The sequence below is a fragment of the Halichoerus grypus genome, chromosome 1, assembly GCF_964656455.1.
Source record: "Halichoerus grypus chromosome 1, mHalGry1.hap1.1, whole genome shotgun sequence".
Taxonomy (NCBI): domain Eukaryota; kingdom Metazoa; phylum Chordata; class Mammalia; order Carnivora; family Phocidae; genus Halichoerus; species Halichoerus grypus.
Genome location: NC_135712.1, coordinates 70,948,915 through 70,976,808, shown reverse-complemented (window position 1 = coordinate 70,976,808; position 27,894 = coordinate 70,948,915). Strand labels below are relative to the sequence as shown.

Below are 27,894 nucleotides of genomic sequence, written 5' to 3'. Positions count from 1 at the left end.
CCAAGGCCTAGAAAAATAGACAACCCACCCTTTTCTCCCGCACCTTCTTCATTCTCTCTCCTTTCACGTCCCTCTCTGTCCTTTTCTGCTTCTTCCTCCTCCCTCTTTTTGGTCTTCTTCCCATCTTTCAAAACATGATGGAATGAGCCAAGCTGCCAGGGGTCCCAGTTCTAGTTCCAGCTCTGTCACTGACTAAATGTGTGAACATAGGGTGAAGTCACTTCCCCAGCGTAGGCCCAAGGAGAGGCACCCCCACTCCCACCCTCCCAGCTCCTCCCCAGCCAGGACCACATCTACCCGGGCTCATCCCTGTAGCCCCACTTTGTGCAGTATGTACTTGCAGAGAGGCTGATGAATGAATTTGCGGGCCTTTCAGCCTCCTTGCAGTTCAGGGGATTCTGACTTCTTCCTTCTGAATCTGAGCTTTTCCCTCTTCAACGGCACATATTGAGGATCTTTCTAGAACAAGGAGAGGGCCGATAGTTGAGGGGAGAGAGCCCTAGAACAGCCTGTGAGCTGGGGTAATCAGACCCCAGACAACAGGTACCTGACATTCAGGGACAGATAAGTGGGTGTGCCCAGAGGCTAGGAGCACCTGGGACCCTGAGAGCCGGCGGCGGCCGAGGTTCCAGCAGGGGGCGCCAGAGAGAGTGCCAAGACCAGCGTGGTCAGCCCAGGTGTCCAGCCTGGGCTGGGCGGCGGGGCCCCAGGGGCGTGGACGCCGCAGAGGCACGCCCCGGGCGCACTTAAGGAGCTGCAGGCCAGTGCCGGGGAGGAAGGAGGGGGGAGGCCTCGGCTGCTGCTGACCCAGGCGGACCCAGCCCGGCCCCCGCTAGCTCTAGACCGCGCCATGAGGGGCCCGAGCGTGGCTCTGTGGCTGTTCCTCGCTCTGCGCACAGGTGAGGCCCGGCCGCCCGGCCGCCCGCCGCCCGGCCTTGGGAGCAGGAGCTGGGGCGGGGGCCCTGCAGTTGTCTCAGCCCCCGAGCAGGGTCCCAGGCCGCTGGGAAGTGTGTCCTGAATCCGTATCTCCCCGGAAAGGGGGGAGGCCTGGAAAGGCGCCAAGCGCCGCTCAGTGCGACCGGGGGGGGGGGGGGGGGGGGGCGGGGCACTGACCCCAGCTGACTGGGACGTCTGGAGGGCTTCTTGGAGGAAACGGCATTGAACTGGGCCTTGGAAAAGCCGGCCTTCTGACCGGCCAAGGAGAGGAGCAGTCGGAGGCGTGGAGGAGAGAGCCTTAGAGGGGCAGGAGGAGAGCTGGGAGGGTGAACGCTCTTGATAGGCGCGGAAGCTCCAGGAGGGTTTGGGGGCCAGAGCGCCTCTGCTTCTCCCGAGCCCCCGCGGGAGAAGATTCTAAGGGACTGGGAGGGGCGCGAGATGCGACCGGGAGCCGGCCCCAGGGCGCCCTGCAAAGGAGGAGGAAGGGGCGCTGCCCTGTCTCCCCATGTCTGCACCGCCGCTCCCAAGGGAGCCCGGGCCCAGCGCACTGAGGGGTGAGGCCGGGCCTGGGGGAGCTGCGGGCAGGGTCCCGCGGACAAGGGTGGCCTCGCCGCTCTGACCTCACTAATACACTGGACCTGCCACCCCGGCCCCAACTCTGCACTTGCCAGGCCTACCAAGGTGCAGGCCTGGGGCTCTGGAGAGCAGGCAGTCTGGGGCGGCAGTTTCACATTCCAGGGTGCTGCCCGGAGTTGGGTGGCAAACGGAAGGCTGTGGAGGAACCTGCAGTCTTGACCCTTGGCATGGGGATGGGAAGGACAGGCTGCCACAAGAGGATGACCTGGTCACTGGGGGCCGGGAACTGGACCCAAAGCTGGGCCGTAGGAGTGGGGGATGGAGGAACTTCGGGTCTGCAAAGGCATCAACCACAAGGAAGTCTGGCACCACTTCTGCTGGGCCCCCAGGCTGGGAGCTCTCCAGGACTCTGACCTGGTCAGGTGCGGGGACCCAGTAAGGTCCCCACCAGGAGGAGGGGCCTAAGCAAAAGGCCACCGAGGCCCCGTGCATCCTGGCTCTCTACATAGGTTTACTTCAGCACAGAAGGTGGATTTTCTCATCTGTGCTCTCAGATGACAAAGCAAGCTCAGAGAGGTCAAATAAGTTGCCTGAAGTCACCAGCTCCTTCTCCAGGAGCAGAAACTTGAACTCAACCTGCTGATTCCTCAGCTTCCCCTTGGCAGGGGTGGGTGACCCTGAGGGTGGGTTTGCAGCGAGCATAATCACAGATGCTCCAAGGGGGTGCAAGACTCCTCAAGGGCAGCCACGACCACTTCCCAGTTCATGAGGAGGGCTCAGGGACCCTGAGTGAAAGAACCTATCATCCTCTGGCTGGAGGACACAGAGGCCCAAAGAGGGACAGGGACTGGCCTAGTCCCAGAACCAGACAGGACTCCCCAGCCAGTGCTCTTTCCACCCGGCAGGCTGCTCTCCAGGCCAGTGAGCAAGGTTGGGGCTAGCTGAGCGCTACCCTAGGAGACCCCCCTGCCCCCCGGCCTTGGCCTCTGTAAAGGGCCAGGCTCTGAGCTGCCCCATCTGCCCCAAGTGCGGGGATATGCATGGCCCCACACGCAGCTTTGCCAGTGAGCCCAGCCCCTTTCCTGTCTGTGACCCGTCTCTTTGCCTCAGTCCCTCCCAGTGGGCGGGCAGGGCTGTGGCACAGGACCGACTATGCATGTTGTTGGGGTCACACAACCCTCCGGGGGGGGATCGGAGCGGGGGCAGGGGCTGGGGAGGCTAGGGGCGCTGGGCCTCACTGTCCCCGCCCCCAGCGCTCAGCAGGATGGAGGTGCGGTGGTGCACCACCTCAGACCCGGAGCAGCAGAAATGCAGTGACATGAGCAGAGCCTTCCAGGAAGCTGGTATCCAGCCGTCCATCCTGTGTATCCAGGGCACCTCCACTGACCACTGCATCCAGCTCATCGAGGTGAGTCCCCCCCCCCGCCCCGCCCCGCCACTGCCGCCTGCCAGACAGGAGGGCTCTGACTCAGGAGGGGCTGCACAACAGCGTCATTCACGGAGAAGGGCGCTGACTTGCCCTACCAGGGCCAGGCTGAGGCTCTCCTGAGTTTCCCAGGCAACAGGGGCCAGCTTGCTTCCTGCCAGGGCGCAGGCCAGGGAGGCCGCAGGGGGGGCCCCGGCTCAGATGGGCCCCAGTGGGGAAAGGCGTCGAAGAGGCAGAGGTTTCCTTCCCCAAGGCCCCTGCCAGAGTAGGGACGCACCCACCCTGCCCAGGGGAGCCCGGGCAGCTGAGCCCTCGGTGGCGGTTTTCCAGAATGGGGCTTGTGCAGTTTCTCAGGAAGGAGGAAAAGGGGCCAGCCGTCCTGGGTGGGTGACTGCGGGCGGCAGAGCTGCTCAACTCACCCTGATGCTCCTCAGAGCTGGGACTTCAGTGGCAAGACAGTGTGTGGACGGAAGCACCAGGGGACCTGGGTTTGCATTTCAGCTTGGCCCTTGATTTCTCCCCAGACCTAAGCCAAGTCCCACATGGGCTGTGGCCTTAGGTCAGGCTCCACAGCGAGGAAAGCAATTATATTGAACTAGAATTTTATCAGGCATCTCAGGACACTGTGTTCGAAAGTACAATTGGCACCACAGGCCATTTGTGTTTGAAAATAAAAAGGGAAAAAATGAAGAGGGCATTTATGGGACTCAGTCTGCCTCCTAGAAAACCTGAGAAACAGGTTAACAGTGGAGTCAGGGCGCTGAGAAATAGGGAAATGAGGGAGATTCCCTTTTTACTATGTACCATTTTGTACGGTCTAATTTTTTTTTTTTTTTTTACTATGGAAAGCCATTAGAAGCCCTAGAAAATCATTTTTAAATAACATAATTAGAAAACAAGGCAAGCCCTTGGCCTAGGAGAGCAGTCACCTAGGACCTGGTAAAGGGTAAGCCCTCTAGGCCCTGGTGGTACAAGACCAAGCCAGGGCAGGGTTCCCGGGCCAGACAAAGAGGACCAGTATGGACCTCCGTGGCTTTTCAAGGGGCCCTAGGCAGGCTAATGGATACCCCTGAGCTCCTGGCTGAATGGGCCGAGGTGGCCGGGCTGCACTGACCCAGATGTTCCCAGCAGGCCCGGGAGGCTGATGCCATCACCCTGGATGGAGGAGCCATTTATGAGGCAGGGAAGGAGCACGGCCTAAAGCCCGTGGTGGGCGAAGTATATGATCAAGGTCAGAGGGCTGAGCGGGTTGGAGGGGCGGGAGGACAAGAGGATGACACTCTGCGGTGTGTCCTCACTGGGCCTGGCCCAACCCTATAGCCCTCAAGCTGGTCAGGAGCCCTGTCCCCAGAACAGTCCTGGGGTCCAGGCCAGACAAACCTACAGAGACCCCCGCACCTAAGTCTCTCTTGACACCCCCCTCAGAGCAGGGGTGCCAGAGACACAGAGGGCTGACCGGAGTCTGTTCTTGTGGGGAGCCCTTCACCCCTGTAACTTGCCCACAAGCTCTTACTGAGGGGCTGCCCCATGTCTGCCATAGAGTTGGGCGTAAGTTCAGTGGCCCTCTGTCAGAAGCAGCATGGAGGAGGAACAGGGCCGGGCCAGAGGGGTTGACTAGAACCTGCAGAGCCCAGCAAAGCCAGAACACATCCCAGTTCTACCCCTTCCGGTGATCCTCTGTGACCCTGAACAACCTTCCTTCCCTGACTGTAAAATGGGGATAGTGAGCCCCGTCCTGTCACACAGATTAGATGAGTCAGCAGATGCACACCGGACACGTGGTGTGTGCTTAGAAATGTGAGTTCCTTTGTCCCAGTCCCTGCACCTCACACCAGACATGCCTCTAACCGAGCCAGCCCTTTGGAGCTCCCCCACCACCTCTACTCGTCCAGAGGGCTAGCCCCCATCACAGCCCAGCTCAGCTGTCACCCCCAAGAGCTCCCCTGACCTCTCCCACCCCTGAAAGGGCTTCTCTTTCCTGCTTTCCCGGAGCTCTGAGTCACGCTATTAAGATCCTGTCCTCTTCTGTCTTGCTGTCCGTCCTCACCACAGTGAGTCCCTTGAGGGGGGCCTGGTCCTCATCCCTGTAAAGCCCCAGGTATCTGGTACCCAGCACAGGGCCTCACTTGGCTTCTTGGTGAACTGATGACCGTCCGATGACACAGGACAGAGCCTAACCCTGCAACCCAGCCGGCCTTCCCACGCAAAGGCCAGAAACTGCCCTACCTCACTGGCCCTCTGGAATTCAGCACACTGAGCACCTGCCGCAGGCCAGTCTTGAGCACAGAGTCGTAAGCAAAAGAGAGCCAGTTCCTGCCCTCGGAGAGCAGGAGTCAGATGAACCAATAAACCAATAAACACAAAGAAATGTAGCCACCAATGTGGTAGGTGCCGTGGAGGAAGGAAAGGCTGCAGGAAGAAAAGAAGGAATGTGGGGGGTACCTAGAAATAGAGCAGACTGGAAGGCTTCTCCGAGGCGACCTTTAAGCTGAACCCTGACAAGTGTCCCAGGTGGGACAGAATTTGGTATGTTTAAGGAACCAGAAAGAAAGGGCACGGTGGGTAAATCAGAGGGTGGGACCAGGCCAGGCTGCTTAGGTTGGCAGGGGCTAGCTCAGCTGTGCAAGAAATGACACTGGCTTTGTTTTCTAGAACTCAGCTTCATTCTGACCGTGGGCATCCCACCACTACAGGGCAGTCAGGGTGGGGGGGGGGCGGCGAATGTGGGGGCGGGTAGGGGGGATGTGATGCCCTCTTGTCATCAGTCCCCATAGATAAGTCATCCCTGTCTTGTCTTAATGGCCCCTGTGAGCCACATTTGGCCCAGGGGAATCTTTTGCAAGGCTGCCCACCCACATATATCCCATTCACGTTTTTGAGTGATTTGGGGCACTGCTAGTTTCATATATTCTCTCTCTCCCCCTCTCCCCCTCTCCCCCTCTCCCCCTCTCCCCCTCTCCCTCTCTGCCCCTCTCCCTCTCTCCCTCTCCTCCCTCCCTCCCTCCTTCCTACCTTCTCAGCATCTAATCTGGGTGAAGATCCTGCCTGCTCCACCCGCTCCTCCCACCACTCTTCTCCCCGTAACCACGATACCATCCCCTCAATCCCTCTACGTTCCCCCAGAGGGCCGGGATTTTGGAGAACACAAGACTTGCAGGCTATTTCTGCTTTCAGTGTAGCTACAGAGCCCCGCTGACATGCACAAATGTAGACTCAGCTAAGTGTCAGCTGACGTGGGAAGGAGAAGGGAGAAAGGAGCCTCTCAGGCTGATAGCTACTACGTGAGACTGGAGGAGGCCAGAGTCTCCTGCTAAGACGTGTGGATTGTACCCACTTGCTCTCTCGGCAACTAGGAAGCCCATGCACACAGACACGTGTACATCCGTACACACGTGTACGTGCGCACGCGTGCCCAGGTGCCTGTGCGCACACACACACACACCCGTCTCCCACAGCCTTCCCAGGCAGGGGTCTGGCCTCTCTCATGGCTTCTCGCCTGCCGCCCTCACTCCTCTCCTGTCCCTCCTCCTAGAGGTCGGTACCTCCTATTATGCTGTCGCCGTGGTCAAGAGGGGCTCCCACGTGACCATCAACACCCTGAAAGGTGTGAAGTCCTGTCACACGGGCATCAACAGGACGGTGGGCTGGAACGTGCCGGTGGGCTACCTGGTGGAGAGCGGCCGTCTGTCCGTGATGGGCTGCGACGTGCTCAAGGGTAAGGGCTTCGGGCCCGGCAGGGGCTTTTCCGGCAGGCGCGCTGGGTCTCCTTCCTCGCCACTGCCCTGACTTCCCCCGATGGGTAACCTCCCTCACCTTGAGCCTCCTATAATTAAGGAACAGCACCATCGCGCCTCCTCCAGGGCCTCCCCGACCCCTGGATGGTGGTATCACCCCTTCCTCGTTAGTGCTGGCCGGCCTGGTGCTGCTACCATTTAAGTTCTGGTGGAGTGGCCCCTCCGGGGCACTTGACACATGACCCTCGCTCGCTCCTGCCGGTCCCCCAGGACACAGCCAAGCACAAGGCCCACCCACGGTGGGGAGGCAGTGATGCCCAGGGAGCAGCTCTCACCTGCTGTAGACCTGTGCAGGTCCCTGTTTCCAGAAGCGTGTCCTCAGCTGGACAGATGAGAAACTGTTTTTTCAGGACCCCGAACAAGCTGCCGGCTTGCACCCAGAAAGCTCACAAGTGGGTAGAGACCTACGGCTCCCAGGTTGATTGATTTATAGTGAAAAGAGGGCTGTGCTGCAAATAGAATGTTCTCCCGTGGAAGGGAGTTGAGAGTGATCCAAGAGGGGTTGTTGAGAATAAAACACGCCAGGAGAGTGAGGTGAAGCCCTGTGCACCTGGCTGGAGCCCCCAGCCCTCATTCTGGTGGCCAGGGCACAAGTCCCGCTTCTCATGCTTTGGGCTTCTCTTCCTGGCCACCCCGCTCTGACAGTCTGTCCATAGTGGGCTCCGTACCATGATGTGGCCCCTGACCTACGACAGCCACATTCGTAAACCGCCCTCTGGGGATCACACACACAGCCCCAACAGTTTGTCAGTGAGTGTGCCGCCTCCCGGTTTGTCCCCCAGGTGACCAGTACTTCTGGGGCTGGGGGCCGGTGGGAGAGCCCGCGGGAGAGCATAATGATGGTCTTTGAAAGCCCGGTCTTCACCGTCAGAGGGCTGTACATTTCAGCCCTGGCTCAGCATGTCTGCCTTCAAGTACGCGGCTCTGCCTCGTTGAACTTCAGTTCCCCATCTGCAAAATAGGACAATGAAGAGTACAAGGCTGCGGTGTTGGAAGGGCTGAGAGAGTTCACAGGACATCTCCACACGGTGCCTAGCACAGGGTATATCCTCAGTGCGCAGGGCTGCTGTTATGAGCTCAACTTCCATACCTCTCGGGGGCACCTTGCTGTTGCGTATGGACACGTGCACGCACATACATACAAACCTCTATGTGCACACACGTGCACGAGCCCGTACAGCACACACATGCACGCATACACACCCACACACTGCCCCCTACAACCGCAGCTCCCACGTAAACCAGCACGACCCACGGGAGCTTGGAAGCCAGGTCGTCTCAGATGCTGGCCAGATACGAGTGGTCTAACCGTTAGTCGGCACATTTATTAAATTTCTACTCCCCTGGGAGGATGCAAAAAGAAGACCAGGAAAGGCAGCCCACTCTGGAAGAGCTTGGTCTAGCTGGCTGATGCGCCAGCATCCTGCTCACCCTACGTGGCACTAAGGTGACCTTAGCACAGGATAAATATTTGCCAACAGGGTGGATCCTGGGCCACGGTGCTCGCAGGGGCCCCAGAACCATGCAGATCCCGACCACTTTACCAATAAGGCCTTCCTCCCCGTTCCCCTGCCCTCCCTGTGCTTTGAAAAGTGTTTATGAAATTATAGCATTACATAATAATTTCTTTCCTTCCCCACTTTCATTGATAACATATAACTGATTCGAAGTGAAACCCACGATGAGAACAGTATGTATTTGATGGTTGTCCTATGTGGTTGTTTGGGGATAAATGTTTTCGTCCCTTGAGCCATTTTAAAATAACAACATCACTCCCAACGCCCAAGGCTGCTTTTGTGGCCCCAGTTTGGGAATCACTGACCCGGGCCAGTTCCCCCGTTTTGCTCAGACTGAAGCTTGGAGGGTCCAGCGCGTCCATGGGGGGTCCCGGCCCTACTGCAGCCTGAGGTGGGTGAGCCCTGCCTGGGGGGCTGGTGTGTGGCTGACTGACCGCCCTCTCCCTCCTCCTTCCTGCAGCTGTCAGCGACTATTTTGGGGGCAGCTGCGTCCCCGGGGCAGGAGAGACCGGCTACTCGGAGTCCCTCTGTCGCCTGTGCAGGGGCGACGCTGCTGGGGAGGGCGTGTGTGACAAGAGCCCCCTGGAGAGATACTACGACTACAGCGGGGCCTTCCGGTGAGAGGGCGGGGGCGGGGCGGGGGGAGCGGAGTCGGGGACCTTGAGGCCACAGCGCGGGTGGAAAACTGCAGGGCCCTGAGCGGGCCTAGGGGAGTGGCATGTTGGCTGCATCTCATCAAAGCGCCCTTTATATAGTTCAGGTACCAGGTTAGTTTTAAAACGTCCAACTGGAATATGCCAGACTTGGGTTTGCTCACAAAGTCAACATGTTTAGTGTATTTAGAGAGATGAGGGCTTAGAGAGGAGAAAATGGCAAAAACAGCTGGGTGGGACCCGGGTAAATACAGTTTGGCGCACAGAGAGGAAACAGTCCTCAGTCCTCCAAACCAGACACTTTGGCCCACCCCGCTCTCGTGGTGTTCCCCCAGTCCAGGCCTTGCTTCTCTGCTGCCTGCGGGGACCCAGGCAGCCTTTGCCCAGTAGGCCCTGGTCTGCCGCCCTCACGGGGCGGTGACCTATAAAGGATCCATGGAAGTCCTGGTCCCTTCCACTCAGGGGTGTTTGGTGTGGCATGAGAAAGTCTTGTCTGATCCCCTGCTTCGGGGCAGACGCATCTTCAAAACACCCCGAGCATTGCCCTGTGAGCACCTGCTCCCTTAGGCCCCCAGCTCGGCTGTACAGGGCCTGGACTGCCCATAAAGGGTCTCTCGCCGTGAGAGCTTTCTCACCCCCACTGGACAGGTGAGGAGAGGGCTGCACAGCTTGGCGAAGCCGCACAGGAAACAAACCAGGGAGCTGGACCCTGGGACGGCCCGACCGTGAAATCTGGGCCCACCAGGACGGAGCCCTACAACCCAGAACAGCCCTCCCGAGGGCAGAGGAGCTCGGCCCCGCCCAGGCTCACTGGTTTCTCCCCGCAGGTGCCTGGCAGAAGGGGCAGGGGCCGTAGCCTTTGTGAAGCACAGCACGGTGCTGGAGAACACGGACGGTGAGTGCGGGCGGCCGGCCCCGGGAGCAGGGCCGCGGGCCCTGTAACTGTGCCTGAAAGGGTGGGTCTTCTGACAGGGGTTCAAACTGTTCCGGGGGGCGAGAGGGGCTGGGGGACACAGCTGCCCGACTCTGGTTTGTGTCTGGCATTGGCTTCCACTTCAAGACTGGGTTCTGATTGTGCAGAACATTTGCAAGTCTCTGCATGAACGCTCACCTACCCCTCCTTCTCCTGTTATCTGGAGAAGCCATTCCCGATCCCTGAAGGAGGTCTTAGGAAATTGGGTTAGTGTTGTGTGTAGATCCATTATATCATTGTCATTTAACTTTTTTTTTTTATTTTGCAATAACTGAGCTTCAGAAAAGTTGCAAGAATAATTCAAAGAACTCCCTTTTTTTTTTTCAAAGATTTATGTATTTATTTTGGAGAGAGAGAGTTGGGGGGAGGGGCAGAGAGAATCTCAAGCAGACTCCCTGCTGAGCCTGGAGCTCCGCTCAAGGCTCCATCTCTCGACCCTGAGATCATGACCTGAACGGAAATCAAGAGTCAGATGCTTGACTGACTGAGCCACCCAGGCGCCCCACCCCCATTTATTTTTTTAACCCAGATTCCGACTTTTAGCATTTGCCGCATTGGATTTATTATTCTTTCTATACTTGTATGTATTCTTTCTTTGAGTGTACATTTGCCTGCATCACACCCTTTAATATTTTAGTGTGTATCTCCTAAAAACAAGGAGATGTGGATGTAGCCACAGTACAGTTATCAAATTCAGGAATTGTAACATTGACACAATACTATTATCTAATCTACAGCACGTATTCCAGATTCACTAATTGTCCCAATTCTATCCTTTGTAGCAATTTTTTCCAGGCTCAGGACCTAATCTGTGATCACACTCGGTATTTAGTTGTTAAGTCTCTTTAGTTTCCTCTCACTTCTGAGCATTTTCTCAATCTTTCCTTGTTTTTGTGGCATCAGGCCAGTTATTTTATAGAACATCCCCTAATTTGGACTTGCGTAAGGATCGTTTATTTCTTTAAATTGAGGTATAATTTACATGCAGCAAATGCACTCTTTCTGAACTACAGTTCTGTGAGTTTTGCCAAAAACACAGTTGTATAACCACCACCATCACAATCAAGATAGTGATTGTGACTGACCTTTCACCCCCCAAGTTCCTTGATGCCCCCTTTGGGCATTCACCAATCACTTTCATCTCTATAGTTTTGCCTGTTCAATAGTGATCATTGTCTTTTTTTTATCATAATCTTTTTTTTTATCATAACCTTTACCTTTAAAAGCAGAAGGTCCATCATGTGGTCTGACATTCAAGAAAGGCAAACAGTATGAACCAGATTTGAAAAAGAGAAAAAAATGATTTGAAAAAGGAGGAAGCACATAGGGTTATCTCCGGAGCAAGATGATCTTACGAAAATGGGCAGCCAGGACTTGGGCCTCAAGATCAAGCAGAGGAAAATATTAAAGGTGGAGAAAGAATAGGGATGTATTGGGTTAAAATTGGCTGTTTTATTTATTTATTTTAAAAGAGGGAGAGGAGGGGAGGAGGCAGAGGGAGAGGGAGAGAAAGAAACTCAAGCAGACTCCCACTAAGCACAGAGCCCAACACAGGGCTCGATCCCATGCCCCCGAGATCATGACCTGAGCTGAAATCAAGAGTCGGATGCTTAACCAACTGAGCCACCTGGCTGCCCCTAAAATTGGCTCTTTTAAAATATTGATGGTAGGGATGCCTGGGTGGCTTAGTTGGTTAAGCGTCCGACTCTTGATTTCAGCTCAGGTCATGATCCCAGAGGCCCGGGATTGAGTCCCGCATTGGGCTCCTTCCTCAGCGGGGAGCCTGCTTCTCCCTCTTCTCCTCCCCCTGCTTGTGCTCTCTCTCTCTTTCTCTCCCTCTCTGACAAATAAATAAAAATCTTTTTTAAACATTAATTAATTAATTAAATAGAATAAAATGTTGATGGTAATCTAAGGAAGTCTAAGGACGTAATTTTTTAAAGACGATCTTCATGCAAAAGTTTGGTAAGAGCAATAACGGGAATTGACGTAAGTGTCTAAAGTAGTGAGGAGGCTCCAATTGAAATACCTAACTGGCGCATTTGTGTCACGGGGTAGGCCAGATGGTCCCCCAGAGCTCTACACAAGGGCTTTGCAGCAGCTGAAAAGTAGAGAGCTGGGGAGGGAGGTGAGAATATGGCACAGGGTGATTATTGAGAGTGCTATAAACGACCACGCAGTCATTGAACGTGACCTTCGTGGAGGTTTCCAAACTATGACTCTCAGTTTTGGGGTTTTGTTTTGAAATAGCTTTGGAGTGAAGAGTTTTCAGGACCCCACAAATTATTTTTACCCCTCCTATTTCCTAGCAGAGTCTTATCCTCCTCGTTTGAAAATTTTAAAAGTCATAAAAATATTGTTATATAAGACCATCTGTTGAGTTACAATTTTAAAATTTGTCTTCTTAATATTCCTGTCTGGTGTCGATATTCACTCAAATAAATCTGGCTTTCTATTATAAATGAGTTTTATGGAAAATTTCCAAAAGGGTGGGGGAAAATACTTTAAAATGACAAGTGAAAAAAAAAAAAGTATGATGTGAGTGGCTCCTGGCTGGCTCAGTCAGTGGAGTGTGTGACTCTTGATCTTGGGGTCATGAGTTCAAGCCCCACATTGTGTGTAGAGATTACTTAAATAAAGAATTTTTTTTAAAAAAAGTAGTGGGGCACTTGGGTAGCTCAGTCAGTTGAGCGTCTGACTCGTGATTTTGGCTCAGATATGATCTCATGGGTCGTGAGATAGAGCCCTGTATCGGGCTCCATGCTCAGCGGGGAGTCTGCTTGGGATTCTTTCTTTCTCCCTTTGCCCTTCCCCCTTCTCTCTCTCTCTCTGTCAAGTAAATAAATAAATCTTTAAAAAAAGTAGTAGGATGGGGCACCTGGGTGGCTCAGTCGTTAAGCGTCTGCCTTCGGCTCAGGTCATGATCCCAGGGTCCTGGGATGGAACCCCGCATCGGGCTCCCTGCTCTGCGGGAAGCCTGCTTCTCCCTCTCCCACTCCCCCTGCTTGTGTTCCCTCTCCCGCTGTATCTCTTGCTGAAAAATAAATAAAATCTTTAAAAAAAAAAAAAGTAGTAAGATACAAGATTGCCTATCAGGTATGTCCTTAATCGTGTTAGAAATGATTAGAAAATAGAAAAAACGACTTGGAGGAAATATCCCAAAACATGAATAGAGTAATATTGGATTAATGCATGGGCAAAGCTTTGGAAAGCTACCCTTTCCTCTCGGGCTACTGTTCTTGGTCCATTCTGTCTGGCTGTGTTCCCAGTGTGGCCCCTGCCCACTGCTCAGAGCCAAATCGAGTGCCCAAGGACAGCAGGGACCCCCTGGTACATTTCTCTCTCCCTGAGCTCCCCTGATTCTCTTAGTCTTCTTAACGTTAATGAACAGTCCTGTTTATATGTGCTGTATTATTGTCAGATACCTCCAAGCCATGTGCTTTATAGAAACTGGTGAGAGGTCGGAAATGCAAGTCAATAATGACAGTCTCTTGAGACACCTGGTCTTGTGGAATGCAGTCCCCAAGCTCCTTGTCATTCCTAGCTCTGGGTCTTCACCTCCTGGAAGAGTTTCTTTTCACCATGAGTCTGTGGCCCTCTCCACCCTAGCCCCTGCCCAGCTCCCTTTCCTGGGCCTTCCTGAGGCCCTTCCCAAACCCCTCCCAGGACAGAAGTTGGCTCACCACAGGCTTCCCATCTTCCCAGGGAAAACTCTTCCCTCCTGGGGCCAGGCGCTGCTGTCCCAGGACTTTGAGTTGTTATGCCGGGATGGCAGCCGGGCCGATGTCACCGAATGGAGGCGATGTCACCTGGCCCGCGTGCCTGCTCACGCCGTGGTGGTCCGGGCCGACACTGACGGGGGCCTCATGTTCCGGCTGCTCAATGACGGCCAGGTGAGTTCAGGGCAGCCCCCCCACCCCACCCCGTACAGCTTCCCAGATGGGACCGAACCTTCCTGTCTCTCGCCAGGGTGGGAGCACGGGCTAGAGCCATCATGGGGCTGGGCCAGCCAGGCCAAGAGGGGCAGGACTCAGAGACCCTCCCCTGGGCCAGACCACAGCTGGGGAGGTCTCTGTGGTGTCCAACCTCGGTGTGAAGGGGGGACCAACTGTGTGAGCTGGCAGCCAGAGAGGGGAGAGCCCGGCCTCGGGAAGCGAGGAGGGCCAGCCAGAGAGGCAGACCAGGGACGCAGGCACCGCTCAGAGAAAGCTGCTCGTGTCTGTGGCTCTTAAAAGTAAAACCAGAGTATATGAGCGAATAAACAGAATGACAAAGCCAACAAACGTCAAAGTACACCATTAATTAAATGTGAATAATGTCGGGCTGCCATCACTATTCACAAGAACAACACCTTTCTGACCGGGCACCCTGGCTCTAGCTAGGTTTGCCCCATCCGTGCCACCACGGCGAGCCCCGTCCCGCACCCTCAGTCCCTTCCACACCTGGCCGTGAGGATGACAAGGCGGAGTGCACTGGGGGAGCACGGAGGACGGAGGGGGGTGGTGCCGCACCTGGTCCTCAGAGTGGGCGCCCGGCCAGGGGGCGCAGGAAGAAGGAGCTGCCTGCTGGCCCGGGAGGAAGGGATGTGCTGCCCTCCCTGCCAGCAGCACCTCACCAGCCCCCACTCCCATCCCCGGACACACAGCGTCTCTTCAGCCATGAGAGCAGCAGTTTCCAGATGTTCAGCTCTGAGGCCTACGGCCAGAAGAACCTGCTCTTCAAAGACTCCACCTCCGAGCTGGTGCCCATCGCCACGCAGACCTATGAGGCCTGGCTGGGCCGCGAGTACCTGCATGCCATGAAGGGTCTCCTCTGTGATCCCAACCGTAAGTCCACCCGTCTCTCGTCCCACGGGCTCTGGGCCAGCCTGGGCACAGGCACGGCAGTGCTTTGTGGGGAGGCAGCTGGGAAAGGACACTCACCCCGGGAGCTGTGCCCCTCGGCCTCCATGAGAACCGATGACTTCCACCTCCCTGCCTCTGGGGGTGTAGGGAGGCAGCTGTCCCAGAGTTGCCTGGCCTGCGGTACCCTGGATGCCCCATCTGCTCCAAGGGGTGGGATCCAGACCATCAGGGTCTGTCTTGGGAAGCGTCTCCTTGCCCCTCCACACAGAAGTCATCAAGTCCCCGCATGCTCCCTCAGGGCCTCACGCCTCCTCCTCCCCACCCCACAGCCAAGGCCCTGGCTCAGGCGTTGTGTGTTGGCTGGACCATTGCAGTGGTCTACAAATGGGCTTCCTGCTTCCTGCCCCCTACAGCAGGGACATGGTCTGCCACCCAGTTAGACGCACGACAGCCATGATTGGCCTCAAGCCACCTCACAGCCCCGTGAAAGAGGCACAGTTATCCCCTTTCTGTGAGAGGAAACAGGATCAGAGGGTTAAATAACTTACTCCTCATAGCTAATGAGGGAAAGAGCCAGAATTTCCCTTGGGTCTGACTTCAGGCTCTTCCTACTGAGGTACTAGTCCCCATGACCCCAGCCCACGGGCCATGCTCGGGGCTAGCCCCTGAGCAGGTGAGTGTGGTGGTGACCACGAGCTCGTACACACACAGGGCTACCTCACTACCTACGCTGGTGTGTGCTGTCCACTCCCGAGATCCAGAAGTGTGGAGACATGGCTGTGGCCTTCAGCCGGCAGAGGCTCAAGCCAGAGATCCAGTGCGTGTCGGCTGAGTCTCCCCAGCGCTGCATGGAATGGATCCAGGTGGGGGCCGTGCCCGGGACGGTCCTTACCAGCCCTTCCCCTGTGCCACCTGGTCTGAAGGAGGCCGCCTGGGGACGCAGTCTCCCGTGACAACCTCACAGAGAAAAGGGAGGAGGAAGGACCGGCAGGGACCAGCCACCCCACCCCAGTGGACAGGGCTGGAGGTGGGGGGGTGGGCTCTTTCCTTTCAGGGAACCCAGGAACCCTTCCTCGCTGAGTGGGTGAGCTGAGAGCAGAAGGAACATCAGGAGACCAGCCCAGCTGGGCACTGCTCGTCCTGTGGTCTCCAGTAGAAAGGCATGAAACAAAACAGTACTGACCCTCACTGAGTACAATGTACCCTGACACTGTCCATCGTATTCCGTCCTAGTCTTTGTTTCTAAGCTTGTCATGGCCCATTACGTTGCTTTGGCATCCACTATGCCGCTCCCCAGCTGCAGTTAAGGGCCCTGCCCTGCTTTGCTTCTCTTACTGGAGTCTGAGGCAGAGCTTGGAGGTGGCCCCGGGGCCCTGCAGGCAAGCGTGCTACCCTGGTCACAGGTGTCCCAGCGGCCTCTGGCTTCCTGGACTCCTCCCTCCTCTTTCTTTTTCTTTTTTTTTTTTTTTAAGATTTTATTTATTTATTTGACAGAGAGAAACACAGCGAGAGAGGGAACACAAGCAGGGGGAGTGGGAGAGGGAGAAACAGGCTTCCCGTGGAGCAGGGAGCCCGACGAGGGGCTCGATCCCAGGACCCGAGCCAATCCCATGACCCGAGCCAAAGGCAGACACTTAACGACTGAGCCACCGAGGCACCCCTTTTGTTTTCTTAAGACTTTATTTATTTCAGAGAGAAAGAGAGCGAACGAGCAGGGGGAGGGGCAGAGGGAGAGAATCTCAAGCAGACTCTGTGCTAAACCCAACATGGGGCTCGATCTCACCACTCTGAGATCATGACCTGAGCCGAAAGCAAGAGTGGGACACTGAACGGACTGCGCCACCCAGGCGCCCCCTCCCTCCTCTTTTTTAAGAGCCCGTAGGTGGGGCCTGAGGCCTGAGGCAGGAGGGCTTGCCTGTGACAGACAGCACGTGCCACGTAGGTGGCACGGATGGGGCAAACCTAGCTAGAGCCAGGGTGCCCGGTCAGAAACCCTATCAGGGCAATCCCCGAGTGCAGGCCAGACCACTGCCCCTCGGGAGTGTCCACACTGCCCCAGCCAGGCAACCACACTGACTTAAAGGCCAAGAGGAGGAGAGTGGGCAGGAATAACAGGAGGCCAGGATCACGACAGAGGACAGCCTCACGAGCATGCGTGTGCCGTGTGCCGCACGCTGCGCTAAGACTTCCCGAGGACCCCTTCACTTAATCCTCACAGCAGCACTCTGGGGTGCTGTGATCACTGTCAGGAAACCGAAGCTGGGAGAGGCTGGAGAAGCAACTGCCCACAGTCACCCAGCTCAGGGTGGGGGAGCCCCTCGCGCCAGGGGCCTCGACCCCGACCACGGGTAGTGCTGAGGGAGGGGGCGCTCAGCTGGAATGGAGGAAGGGGAGACTGGAGGTAGAGGGCAGGCCGTCCTGTGTGGGGTGGCTGGGTCCACGGGCTGCAGAACAGGGAGAGATGCAGGAGGGAGGGTTTAGCTCCCTACAGGCAAGAGCCTTCTCTCTGTCTAAACTCAAACAGGGCCAAGGGAGGAGAGGAGCGGACTTGGGGGTTCCTCGAGAACCCCAGCAAAAGGCTCAGAGATGCTTAGTTCTCAGGCTCTCAGGGGTGGTGTCCAATGGAGCTCTGACCCCCATCTCCTTCCCAGCCACAGGGGCCCAGGGAACGGGGTGTCAGCTAGACTGGGTTCTGCCGTGCCCCCCCAGCGGCTAGGAGGTCTGGGTCGGGGGAAGAGAAGGCCCCCCGAGATGGACGCTCCAGGCTCAAAAGTCAACATCCCTGCCTGTTATTCCAGCATCACAACTTCATGCCCCTGGGCCTGAACGGCGTGGGGCACCTTCCTGGGGGCAGCTGTCCCCTCTCTCCCCCCCCGCCCCACCCCCTTTCCCTGGGGTTTGTCACACTACTGTGTCTTGATTATTAGTGAACCCCTGCTTGGGTCCGAGGGGCCACCTGTCCAGAGGCTTCGGAATGGACAAGATGGGTGGAGCAGGGGAGACCTGGGGCGCTTCAGGAGGGTGGAAAGAAGGCGGCCCTGGGCCCCTCCTGCTGTCTCCTGGGGCAGAGCTTTAACCACGAAACTGCTGTCTTTTGAGGCCTGGCTCGTTCATACATTCGCACACACATTGAGCAAATACCTATTGCCCTTGTGTCATGCGCCAGCCCATGGCCCAGGCCTCTGCGGGCCGCAGTCCCCAGGGAGGGCAGGGATGGTGCACAGGTCTGCTCAGAACAGGGCCCGGCAACAGGAGCGGCAGACCCCCCGGATGGAGCATTAGTGCTGGCGGCTTTCTCACCTCTGGTCCTCCAAACCCCTCTCTGGCCCACAATCTCACAGGGGTGCGGGGCAGGGGGCCCCCAGGGAAGAGAGCCCGAGAGACCCAACCCTGGCATCTCTGTCAGGTCCCGACCCCTCCCCTGCCCGGTCGCCCTTTCTGTCCCCCTTCAGGCTGGGCAAATCGACGCCGTGACCCTGAAGGGCGAAGACATCTACATGGCAGGAAAGAAATACGGCCTGGTCCCAGCAGCGGGGGAGCACTATGCCCGTGAGTGCGGGGGCTGGGCCCTGGCCGCTGCTAGGAGGCAGCTGATAGTTTCATCTGGGTATCCGTGTCCCCCCTGGGCCCTTTTCCAAAGCTCCCCATCACGGCCTGTCTCCCGGGGCGGGTTGCTGTCTGTCACAGGCAAGCCCTCCTGCCTCAGGCCTCAGTTTTCCCACTGAGTCATTAAAAGTCTGGCAGGCGTGGGCAAACTTTCTGTAAAAGGCCAGAGAGTAAACACTTTAGGCTTTGCAGGCCACATATTCCTTGTTAGTTTTGTTGTTGTTGTTTTTTACAATCAACCCTTTAAAAATATAAAAACCGTTTTATGCTTCTAAGCCAGGTCGTACAAAAACAGGCTGAGTATTTGCCACCCCTCGACGAGAGGGCCTCCTCTGCCCTTCCCGCCTACCCACTGTGGCTCACAGAAGGTGGCCCTGGGGACCCCCCTTCCAGTGGCCTGGGCTGGGACCTTGGCGCTCTGTCCTCCTAAGTGGTGACCTCAGGTCCTTCCACTTGGATGTGAAAAATCTCTGGGCTTTCGAAAAATGCTTCTGCAGTCCTTAGCTGTGCCCCCGCCTTTCTCCCAGGAAGTGAGAAATGTACCACCTGGGTGTAAGGAAAGAAAAGTCCCTTTGGGTGAGGAATGATAGGGGGTAGGTTGGGGGAGACAGAACTCAGCCTTGGGGGGGACAAGCAGGGGTCCCACGGCTGGATGTGCAGCCGGGGCCCCGACACTAAGCGGGGAGAGGTGTTCGGGGTGGGACCACAGCTCTGAGGCAGGAGCCGGCTGACGGAATGGGTTGAGGGCACGAGGGGACGTGCCCCGGGCTCTTGCCTGGCCAGGCCAGGCCAGCACAGATGAGGGGCCTCACTGGCGTCCCCTCCCCACAGCGGAGGACAACAGCAACTCCTACTTTGTGGTGGCCGTCGTGAAGCGGAACAGCTCCTACGCCTTCACCCTGGACGAGCTTCGGGGCAAGCGCTCCTGCCACCCAGCGTTCCGCAGCCCCGCGGGCTGGGACGTCCCCGTGGGCGCCCTGGTGCAGAGGGGCTTCATCCGGCCCAAGGACTGCGACGTCCTCACAGGTACCACCCTCTGCGGGGACACAGACGTGCAAACTCTTTTTTGGGGGTCTGCTGGGTCTGAGGGTCTGGGAGCCCTCCCCCCAGCAGGGTCCCACAGAGCAGCCCAGAGAGGTTTCCTCTTCCTTCCTGATGTGCCCCATTCTCTTGGGAAGGTTGGGAAATATTCTTGGCTACACTTGTAACAGTCTGTGGGGTGTCTGGTTGTTCTGTGGAGGGTGCCATGGTGCCCCTAACCCACTTACCCAGCGTGGACCTGGCTCCAGTGGGCATGAGGAGCAGGGGGTGTGCGTGGGCTGTGGGCCTGGCTGGATCACCGTCCGGTCATGGGGCTGTCCCCATATCCCGGCAGCCTCTGGGCATCTGGGGGACCTTTATGGAAAGTGGCCAGCCATCTGTATAAGTGCTGAAGAAGACGCATTTACCAAGCGGCCACCATATGCCGTACCCAGGGCCCTCCCTACGTGTTAAATCACACACAGTCATGATGAAAGGAAGGCAGTAGGAAGCTGGCAAGATCCTGGGCTGACTGTGCACACACCTCTGTCCTGTCTGGCACCTCAGGAAAAAACCACATTTCTTTCTAACCACCTCCACGAGCACACAGAGAGTGTTAGGGTCGGCTGCTCCCACTCCTACACAGCTGGGCAGTTGCCCTGACTGGAACAGAAGAGCTTATGAGGTAGTGAGTTCCCCATCCCTGAGGGCGTCCAAGGGAAGGCTGGGTGACGACTAACCAGAGGTTGTCCATGGGGTTACTGTATCAGGACAGCCTCTGTACTCCCTCATCCCTGCAATTCTCACAGGAGGAGATGTGCCTGAGCTGGGTGGGCAGTGGACAGATGGGTGGCCTTGAGCCGCAGGGCTAGGCAGAGTGGGCAGACCTGTGGGGGGCGGCCCTCCCCTCTTCCCCCTGCTGCTCTTCCCTCGGCGGGCCCCTTGACTCAGCCCTGCCCCCCGCCCGCCCCAGCCGTGAGCGAGTTCTTCAGCGCCAGCTGCGTGCCCGTGAACAATGCCAAGAACTACCCGTCCTCGCTGTGCGCGCTGTGTGTGGGGGACGAGCGGGGCCGAAACAAGTGTGTGGGCAACAGCCAGGAGAGGTTCTACGGCTACAGTGGCGCCTTCAGGTACTCCGGTGGCCCGGCAGGGGGGCCCGGGGCCGGCGCAGGGGCCGGGGCCACCCTCCAACACCGGCCTTGGCCTCTCGCGCGGCAGGTGCCTGGCTGAGAATGCAGGGGACGTCGCCTTTGTCAAGCACACGACTGTCTTCGAAAACACAAATGGTACGTGAGGGGGGCTGGGGCCAGAGCGGGGCCAGATTCTCCGGGAGCTCTTCCCCATCTCCAACATGGTCCAGGCACTGGGCGTTGCTAGGACTGGGGCGAAGCAGCAGCTGGGAAAGAGGGGCTAGAAGGCTCTGCCCCTGGGGGGCCCCCCGGGACTCCAGGGTCCTCTCAGTAAGAACAGACCTCAGGCCACATGTCCAGGTGCATAGGACACATGACAGTCTTTACTGGTCTAGAAACCAAAATTTCCATTCCACCAAAATGGTAAAACTCCACCTCAGTCAATTGGGAGAGACTCCTTCTGGGGCATTTATGTAGCACCGAGGTGCATGGTGGGAGTGGCAGGGTCATCAGTGCATGTGGGCATCTGGGCTTTGGTCCTGAGCTGGTCAATGCCTCGTGCGGGGAAATCACTGTGCAGCTCCTAAGCCATGCGAGGCAGGGCACACCCCCATTCACATCACATGGGTGGCTTTTTCTCTGCAGTCACCTTCCTGGGCCCTACCTGGGAAAAAGAGCCCCGAAACTCTATGCCCCAGGCCCCCCTAAGCCCACACCTGCATCCTTTCAGGGTGCAGGGCCCTTGAGAGTGCCTCACTTCCCTCCTTCCATTTTGCCTCCCAACACCTATTGTTTGTTCTTTCTCTATACCCTGCCTCTACCCAGGCTTTGAAACCCCAAATGCTGGAGGCACAGTCTTCTCCACTCAGAAATTCTTCCCAAAAACTCAGTGCAGAAAGGCATAATGTGTTCCAAAGGGGAGGGGGAATGAGCCCTGTCTGGCCCCAGCCCTCTGTGATAGGGCTAGGGGAGGGGCCGGTGCTGGAGGGGCCCTCTCAAGATTCACCTGCACCAAGACCCCCACCTCCCAGGGCTGCTCCTTTCCCTTTATTTTTATCTCTACTTGCGGCCCACCTGGAATTCCTTTTGGAAATGGGAAGAGAGTGGATACTAAGTGAATACCCGAAGACACAAAACTAATGGGATTCCCAAGAGCAGTGTTTCTGAGGAAGCCCTTGGGCCAACCCCCTGCTTCAGCCTCAGTGGGTTGCTGGTTTAAAACACAGATTCCTGGGCCCCACCCTAGCCGTACCTTTGAAACTGCCTCTCACAGATCAACACATGATGTTGTTCTACCTTGTCCGGTTTGAGAACTTTAACCATTAGGGGAAGATGTCACCCACCACCTTCAGAAGCCCACCTCACCTCAGGCCCAAGACCTGGAACACCTAGATGGGGCTCTTTGCCTGGGAGTGATTAAGAGTCTCAGTTTTTCCACCTGTGAAATGGGGGTGATCATACTCACTTGGTGTTACTGTCTTGAGGCTAGAGCAGGTGCTTGTAAAATGCCTGCTCCGTTCTAGGTGCTCCCTGCTCCCCACCCGCAGACGCTCCGACCAGTGTTAGCAGAGCGATTGGGGAATGGAGTTGGGAAGCTGGCCAGACATGGCCACCTCTCCCAGGTCAAGGATTTGGGGTCCCAGGAGGAAAGCAGCCTCTCTTCCTCTGTCCTTCTGCTCCCTCCCCTCAGGCCATAATTCTGAGCCCTGGGCTGCTGAACTAAGGTCAGAGGACTATGAGCTGCTCTGTCCCAATGGGGCCCGGGCCGAGGTGTCCCAGTTCGCAGCCTGCAATCTGGCACAGATGCCATCCCATGCCGTCATGGTCCGGCCGGACACCAACATCTTCACCGTGTATGGACTGCTGGACAAGGCCCAGGTGAGCCAGGGCAGGGGCTTCGTCACTGCGGGGTGGGCGACGAGGTGAGCCAGGGCCCTGGGTGCCTCACTCTACCTGGAGCAAACCGGGGAAGGCTGGGGGAACGTTCTGAGATTTTCACTTAGTCAAACCATTCCTCTAACTATCCCTTCTGTGCCCTGCATTATTGTTTCCTTCTCAGCCGGACCGTTCTCACCAACATACAAACCTGCTGTTGTTTCTATCATCTTTAAAAAACAAATGAGCCCCCTCTTGATTCCACATCTAATTTTAGCCCTAATCCCACCCCTCTTAGAGTAAAACTCCTTCAAAGGGTCATCTCTACTCACGTCACCAATTCCTCTCCTTCTGGTCTCTCCGCTCTAGACAGGCCCCCAGCAGGGCCTTGAACTTGCCCGGAACAAAATCAGTGGCCCGTGGTGCTCAGTCCAGGGGCCGTTTCTCAGCCCACATGTCCCTGACCCTTTAGCAGCACTGGCCACAGCTCCCGCCTGCTGGAGGAGCTTCTCCCCTTGGCTCCTGGGTCCACACCTGCCTGGCTCTCCTCCTCATTTCTCCTGGCTTCTATCCACGGACTGCCCCAGGGCTCCATTCTAAACCCTCTTCACCTGCACCTACACGCCTGTTGATCACCCAGCCCCATGTCATTAACAGCCATCTATATATTGACAGCTTCCAAACACATCATCAGCCCTGCCTTCATCCCACCCTCCATCTTGAACAACATTTCAACTAGGATTTCTAACAGGCTCCTCGGCCCGAACAAGCCCTCAGCTGGCCTGCCCTGCTTCCCTCAGACCCCCCCAGCCCCCGCTCTGAATGGCAACTTCAGACTTCCCATTTCCTCAGGAGTCATCTTGAACTCCTGTCTTTCTCCCGCATTCTACAGCTAGCCCCTCTACGAATCCCGTTGGCTGTACTTTCCATATACATCTAGAAGGAACCCAGACTGTCTGCCAACAGGGCCCTCAGTTCCCAACCACCCCCCACCCCCCACCTCCCCATCTCCCTTCCTCTCTCCCATCTCCCCTTCTCCCCTCGGAAGTGACATGGGGAAGAACTCTGTGGCAATGTGGCATTTTCCTGGAGGGAAGGCTGACCTGTCCTCGGGTCCTCGGATCCTCGGATCCTTGGATCCTCGAGCATCTGTGAGCCCCCCAAAAGATTGGTGGCCACTTTGATCCTTCTTACTGTGGTAGCTGTCATCATAGCTTTACTCCAAATCCCCTTTGATGACAGCTCAATGAGTTGTTGGGCTTATGATGTCAAGTCAGCCTGGGTGCCCTGAAATTCCTTGCTCCTTGGTTCGCTGAATAAAAGCCCCGGAGAGCAAGCAGCCACTGAGTGGCCGTGGTGCTTTCAGGACCTGTTTGGAGATGACTACAATAAGAATGGCTTCAAAATGTTCGACTCCTCCAACTATCATGGCCAAGACCTGCTTTTCAAGGATGCCACGATCCGGGCGGTGCCCGTCGGGGAGAAAACCACGTACCAGGCGTGGCTGGGCCCCGACTACGTGGCCGCTCTAGAAGGGATGCTGTCTCAGCAGTGCTCGGGCGCAGGTAGGCCCTGCTGGCGGGCAGGTTCACCCCTCCAGCGGGAGAGCAGGGGTCCTGCCACGTCCCCCCTCCCCCGCCCGGCATCCCTCCCAGCCTTGCACCCCCAATCCTCCAGCGAACTGAGGGATGCTCTGGGTGGTTACAGACCATCAGGGTGAGGTGGGGGTGGGAGGGTGGTCCCCACGGGAAGGCTGCAGACCTGGCTGTGTAACCCCGACACACCAGGATAAAGGATGCGAATGCTGCAAGTAATGGCCCGGGAAGGACTGAGGCAGCTACAGACATAGACGGGAAGGCTCATTTGGAAAGGAATGAGTATGGAAAGAAAGCCGGGGAAAGACGAATTGTAATGGGGCAGAAAGAGGGGGCCTGGGGGGGTCGAGCGCACAGAAACCCCCCCAGGGCCACGGCCTGAGCGCAGGTGCAGGCGGCCGCTCGGGGCCCTAAGTGCCTGCGTCTGCGCCCTCAGCGGCCCCCGGGCTGTCCCCGCTGCTGCTGCCCGCGCTGCTGCTGGGCCTCCCGGCCGGCGTCCTGCAGCCCGCGCTCTGAAGCCGCCGGGCGGCCGCGGCCCTCGCTGCCGGGGAGCCTGCTCGGAACCCTCTCTGAAGAGGCTCTTCCCCTCGGCGCCGCGTGTGACGCGAGAGGAGGTGTGAGAAACCCCGGAGCTCCTGAGAGCTGCGACTCCGACACCGAAGAGAAGTTGCTGCGACCGCTTCGAACCGGAATAAAGATGAACGTGAAAGGAAAGGGCCCCCGGCTCGAGTGGAGTTGGACGTGAGCGGGCTCCCGCCCGAAGCCTGCCTCTGCCTCCCCGGCACCAGCTGTCCCTCAGCCACCTGAGGCGGCCGCTGGCCGGCCTCCCAGTCACGCCCCCACCCACAGGCTGGCAGCGCCGCCCCCCGCCCCGGGGCCCCGCATTGGAAAAGGCCCGTTCCCAAGGCAACAGGCTGAGGCCGGCTTCCCACACGGCCCTCTCCGCGGGAGCCGGCCCTGGCCCTGCCGAGCTGCCCGGGGGGCCCTCCCCTGCGGGTCCCCCTCCTGCACAGCCCCCCGCCTCCTGTCAGCCCCGGCTCTAGACTCCCCCTACCGGCCTCCCTCCTGAGGACGCGGGGTGTGTCCGGGGAGGCAGCCACCAGACGAGGCCACAGTCAGGCCTGCCAAGGAGGTGACGCTGCTGGACACAGGCGGCCCTTTGTCCTTGGCTTCCGTGGCTTGGCCTGGCCCAGACCCCGGGCCGCCTGACTGTGCTGGGCTGGCCCGGGGAGGGAGGCGGCGGCCCAAGACCACAGGGGTGCAGCCCTCACGGGGTCCTCAGACACAGGAGATGCTCCTCGTAAGCATCCCCTCCCGAGTCTCCATCTCAGATTCTCCTCGTCCCCGACCCCCACGTGACCCATGTGACCCCCATGTGACCCCCGCCAGCCTCAGCCAGCCTGCGCATCCAGCACAGCAGTCGCCCCCAGCCTGAGGGGACTGCCCAGAGAGCTCCAGGCCGGCAGCGGGCCGTGGCCCTCTGAGGAGCCGCCGGCCGGGGACAGGCACGGGTGGGGAGCCCCACCGCCTCGGCGTGAGCAGCTCTCCTCCCCCAGGCCCGTACCAGCGGGGGAAGGGCCCCCCTGCATCCCCTGTGAGTCAGAGGGCCTTCTCGACTCCGTTTTTGCCACGGTTGTCTGTGGAGCCAGAAAAGCTTCCGGAAATACCAGCTCTGCCTCTGAATTTTGCTCCCCGAGAAAAGCAAAAAGAGAAGAAACAAGAGCAAGCCACCCTGTCAGCAGACTGGGAGCCGCGTGGCTCTGGAGCTATTTGCGGCTCCATCTGCGGGGGCCTCGGGGACGCCGATGACAGGCTGGTTCCTGGTACTTCGCCCCCATCCGTGGGGGCAGATACCTTCCAGCTCCCAGGCGCGAAGGAGGCCCTGGCAGCATCCTGGCCCCAGTCCTGCCGTCCCGAGGAGTCCTCGTCACCATGCTGGGGGCCTACAGCCCGCCCCGAGGGGCCGGAGGGAGCGGCCTCCGCTGCCAAGCTTTGTACCCTCTTCACTGAGGGGACTGAGTGATTCTCTGACCTGATGATTGTTTGATTTTTTTGTTTTGTTTTGTTTAAGGGAGATTGTGCAGGAGGAGTGTGTGTGTTTGGCTACCCCGGGCTAGGGTGACACCAGTAACTATAAGCCACTGAAAGTGTGACCTGTGTAACTGCTCTGTGATGTGGGGTTTTCAGGGGACAGCACGGGGCCACCTCTGTTCGTGCTAATCAAAGATGTTGGTTTGTTTTTTAAATAAAGCCAAACAACCCTGTACCTGCTGACGCTTGGAATCTGACAGAAACTTTCTGCTGCGGGTTGATTTGTCTACCTAGGTGGTCAGAGGCCTACCTGCCCCACACCACTCCCCTGCCCAGAATGGCCGTTTCCCCTCAGAGCCCTGTTCCCTGAGAGCCAGAGTCGGGCACCAGCCCAGGCCTCCAGCCGGTGAGGCCCCCAACTCCCTACTCCTCTCCGAACCGGCCCCCAGCACATCTCAGCCACCTCCATACCTTCTTGGGGATCAGCAATTCTGGAGACCAGATACAGAGGAGGGTGCAAACTTCTGCACCCACCCATGCCCTGTGTCTCCAAAATAAGCAGCCCACACCTTTGCTTTGGCAAGTTGGCTGCTAACTCACTGGAGGAGGGAAGGGGAGGGAAGTCAGACCTCCTGCCGTCCTCTGCCTCTCCTGAAGGGTGCAGCGGGCCGGTCTTGGTCCACGCGCCCTGCTCTGGCTGGGGAGGTGGAGGTTCCCTGCCTCCCCCCTTCCCCTGCTCCTCCTCTGCTGCCCCAGGCCCCCCTCCCCCCATCCCTGCAGCCCTCTCACTCCCACAGCCCTCAGCCCTGTAACTGGGTGGTCTGCCCTATCCCATGAAGCTGGGCGGGGACCTGGGCCTCAGAAATAGTGCACACGGTCTGTGCGCCATACGGCTCTCCCAGGGCTGCCGCTCCCGGCTCGAAGCTTTTGGAGAGTTACCTAGCATCCGAGCCCCATCCCTGCATCTGAAACAGGAGCGGGACGGTATGCACCTGGTGAGGTGGTTGCGCAGATCGGATTCTACCGTATGTAAAACACTCCGCACCGCACTTGGCACATCCCAGGTGCAGGAAGGACGGTCACCATCACTACTGCTATTACTATTACTCCGAGAGCTCGTTTGCGGGGCTTAAGTGTCAAATTCCTGGGAGAATCACCTGATTGGCCCAATGTGGGCCAGGTGTCTTCTACTGGACCACTCAGCTCAGGCAAGCATCAGGGCCATCAGCGGAAACGGACCACTGAGGCCCCACAGAAAGAGCAAATGAAATCACCGTGAGCCAGGCAGCATCCCCAACTGGTAACTACCAGGCCTGCTTTAGGCGATGGCTGGCATTTGTTGAGCACCCGCTTATTGATATCTGCTGTCAGCACCCCTAGACAGGGGCAACAGGGACCCTGGCCCTGGGTTTTGTGCTTTAGAGCAGTGCTTTTTAAACTTCGATGTGCACATGAATCTCCCAGGGATCTTGTTAGAAACAGATCGTGATTCAGGAGGTGTGGAGTGAGGCTGCAGTTCTAACCAGCACTCAGGTGGGGCCCACACAGCTGGTCCCGGGACCACATTTTGAGAAACAAGCCTTCAGAGGCCTCTGCTGAAGCCCTCTTCTGACCACAGCCCACCCACAGCGGGAAGAGTCACAGGGAAAGGGGCTGTGTTCGCCCAAAGCCCATAATGCATCTTTTAGACCATGCTTCTCATTCCAAAGAGCCCTGAGCCAGCTTCCAGGTTTGGACTTCTTCAGGTCCTGCCTCCAAAAGGTGGTCAGGAGGGTGCTGTCCACAGGAGGTGTAGAATGAGCTTGATGAAGAGGCTCTGTGCATGAGGTCCTCAAAGTATGGGATGGAGCCTGGATGGGAAGAGAAGCAGGGAAGCTATGAGATGGGAGCCTGTTCTCTCTGCATCTCCTATTCCAGT

The 27,894-nt window shown here is 57.6% G+C and overlaps 1 protein-coding gene across 2 annotated transcripts; it reads left to right on the top strand.

The window, feature by feature from the left end:
* Window positions 1–714: 714 nt before the first annotated feature.
* Window positions 715–26,211, top strand: MELTF (melanotransferrin). Of its 2 annotated transcripts, XM_036108015.2 has the most exons (16): window positions 715–899; window positions 2,766–2,920; window positions 4,070–4,169; window positions 6,471–6,653; window positions 8,710–8,866; window positions 9,730–9,797; window positions 13,581–13,768; window positions 14,521–14,701; window positions 15,431–15,582; window positions 18,172–18,268; window positions 19,157–19,351; window positions 20,319–20,475; window positions 20,564–20,631; window positions 22,166–22,353; window positions 23,717–23,915; window positions 24,382–26,211. In XM_036108015.2, exons 1-16 carry the CDS (start codon window positions 851–853, stop codon window positions 24,459–24,461), a joined length of 2,217 nt encoding a protein of 738 aa, XP_035963908.2. In that variant the 5' UTR covers window positions 715–850; the 3' UTR covers window positions 24,462–26,211. The 2 variants fall into 2 exon arrangements, with proteins under 2 accessions (XP_035963908.2, XP_077923668.1); XM_078067542.1 differs by lacking the exons at window positions 23,717–23,915; window positions 24,382–26,211 and adding an exon at window positions 22,535–23,710.
* The last annotated feature ends 1,683 nt before the right edge of the window (window positions 26,212–27,894 follow it).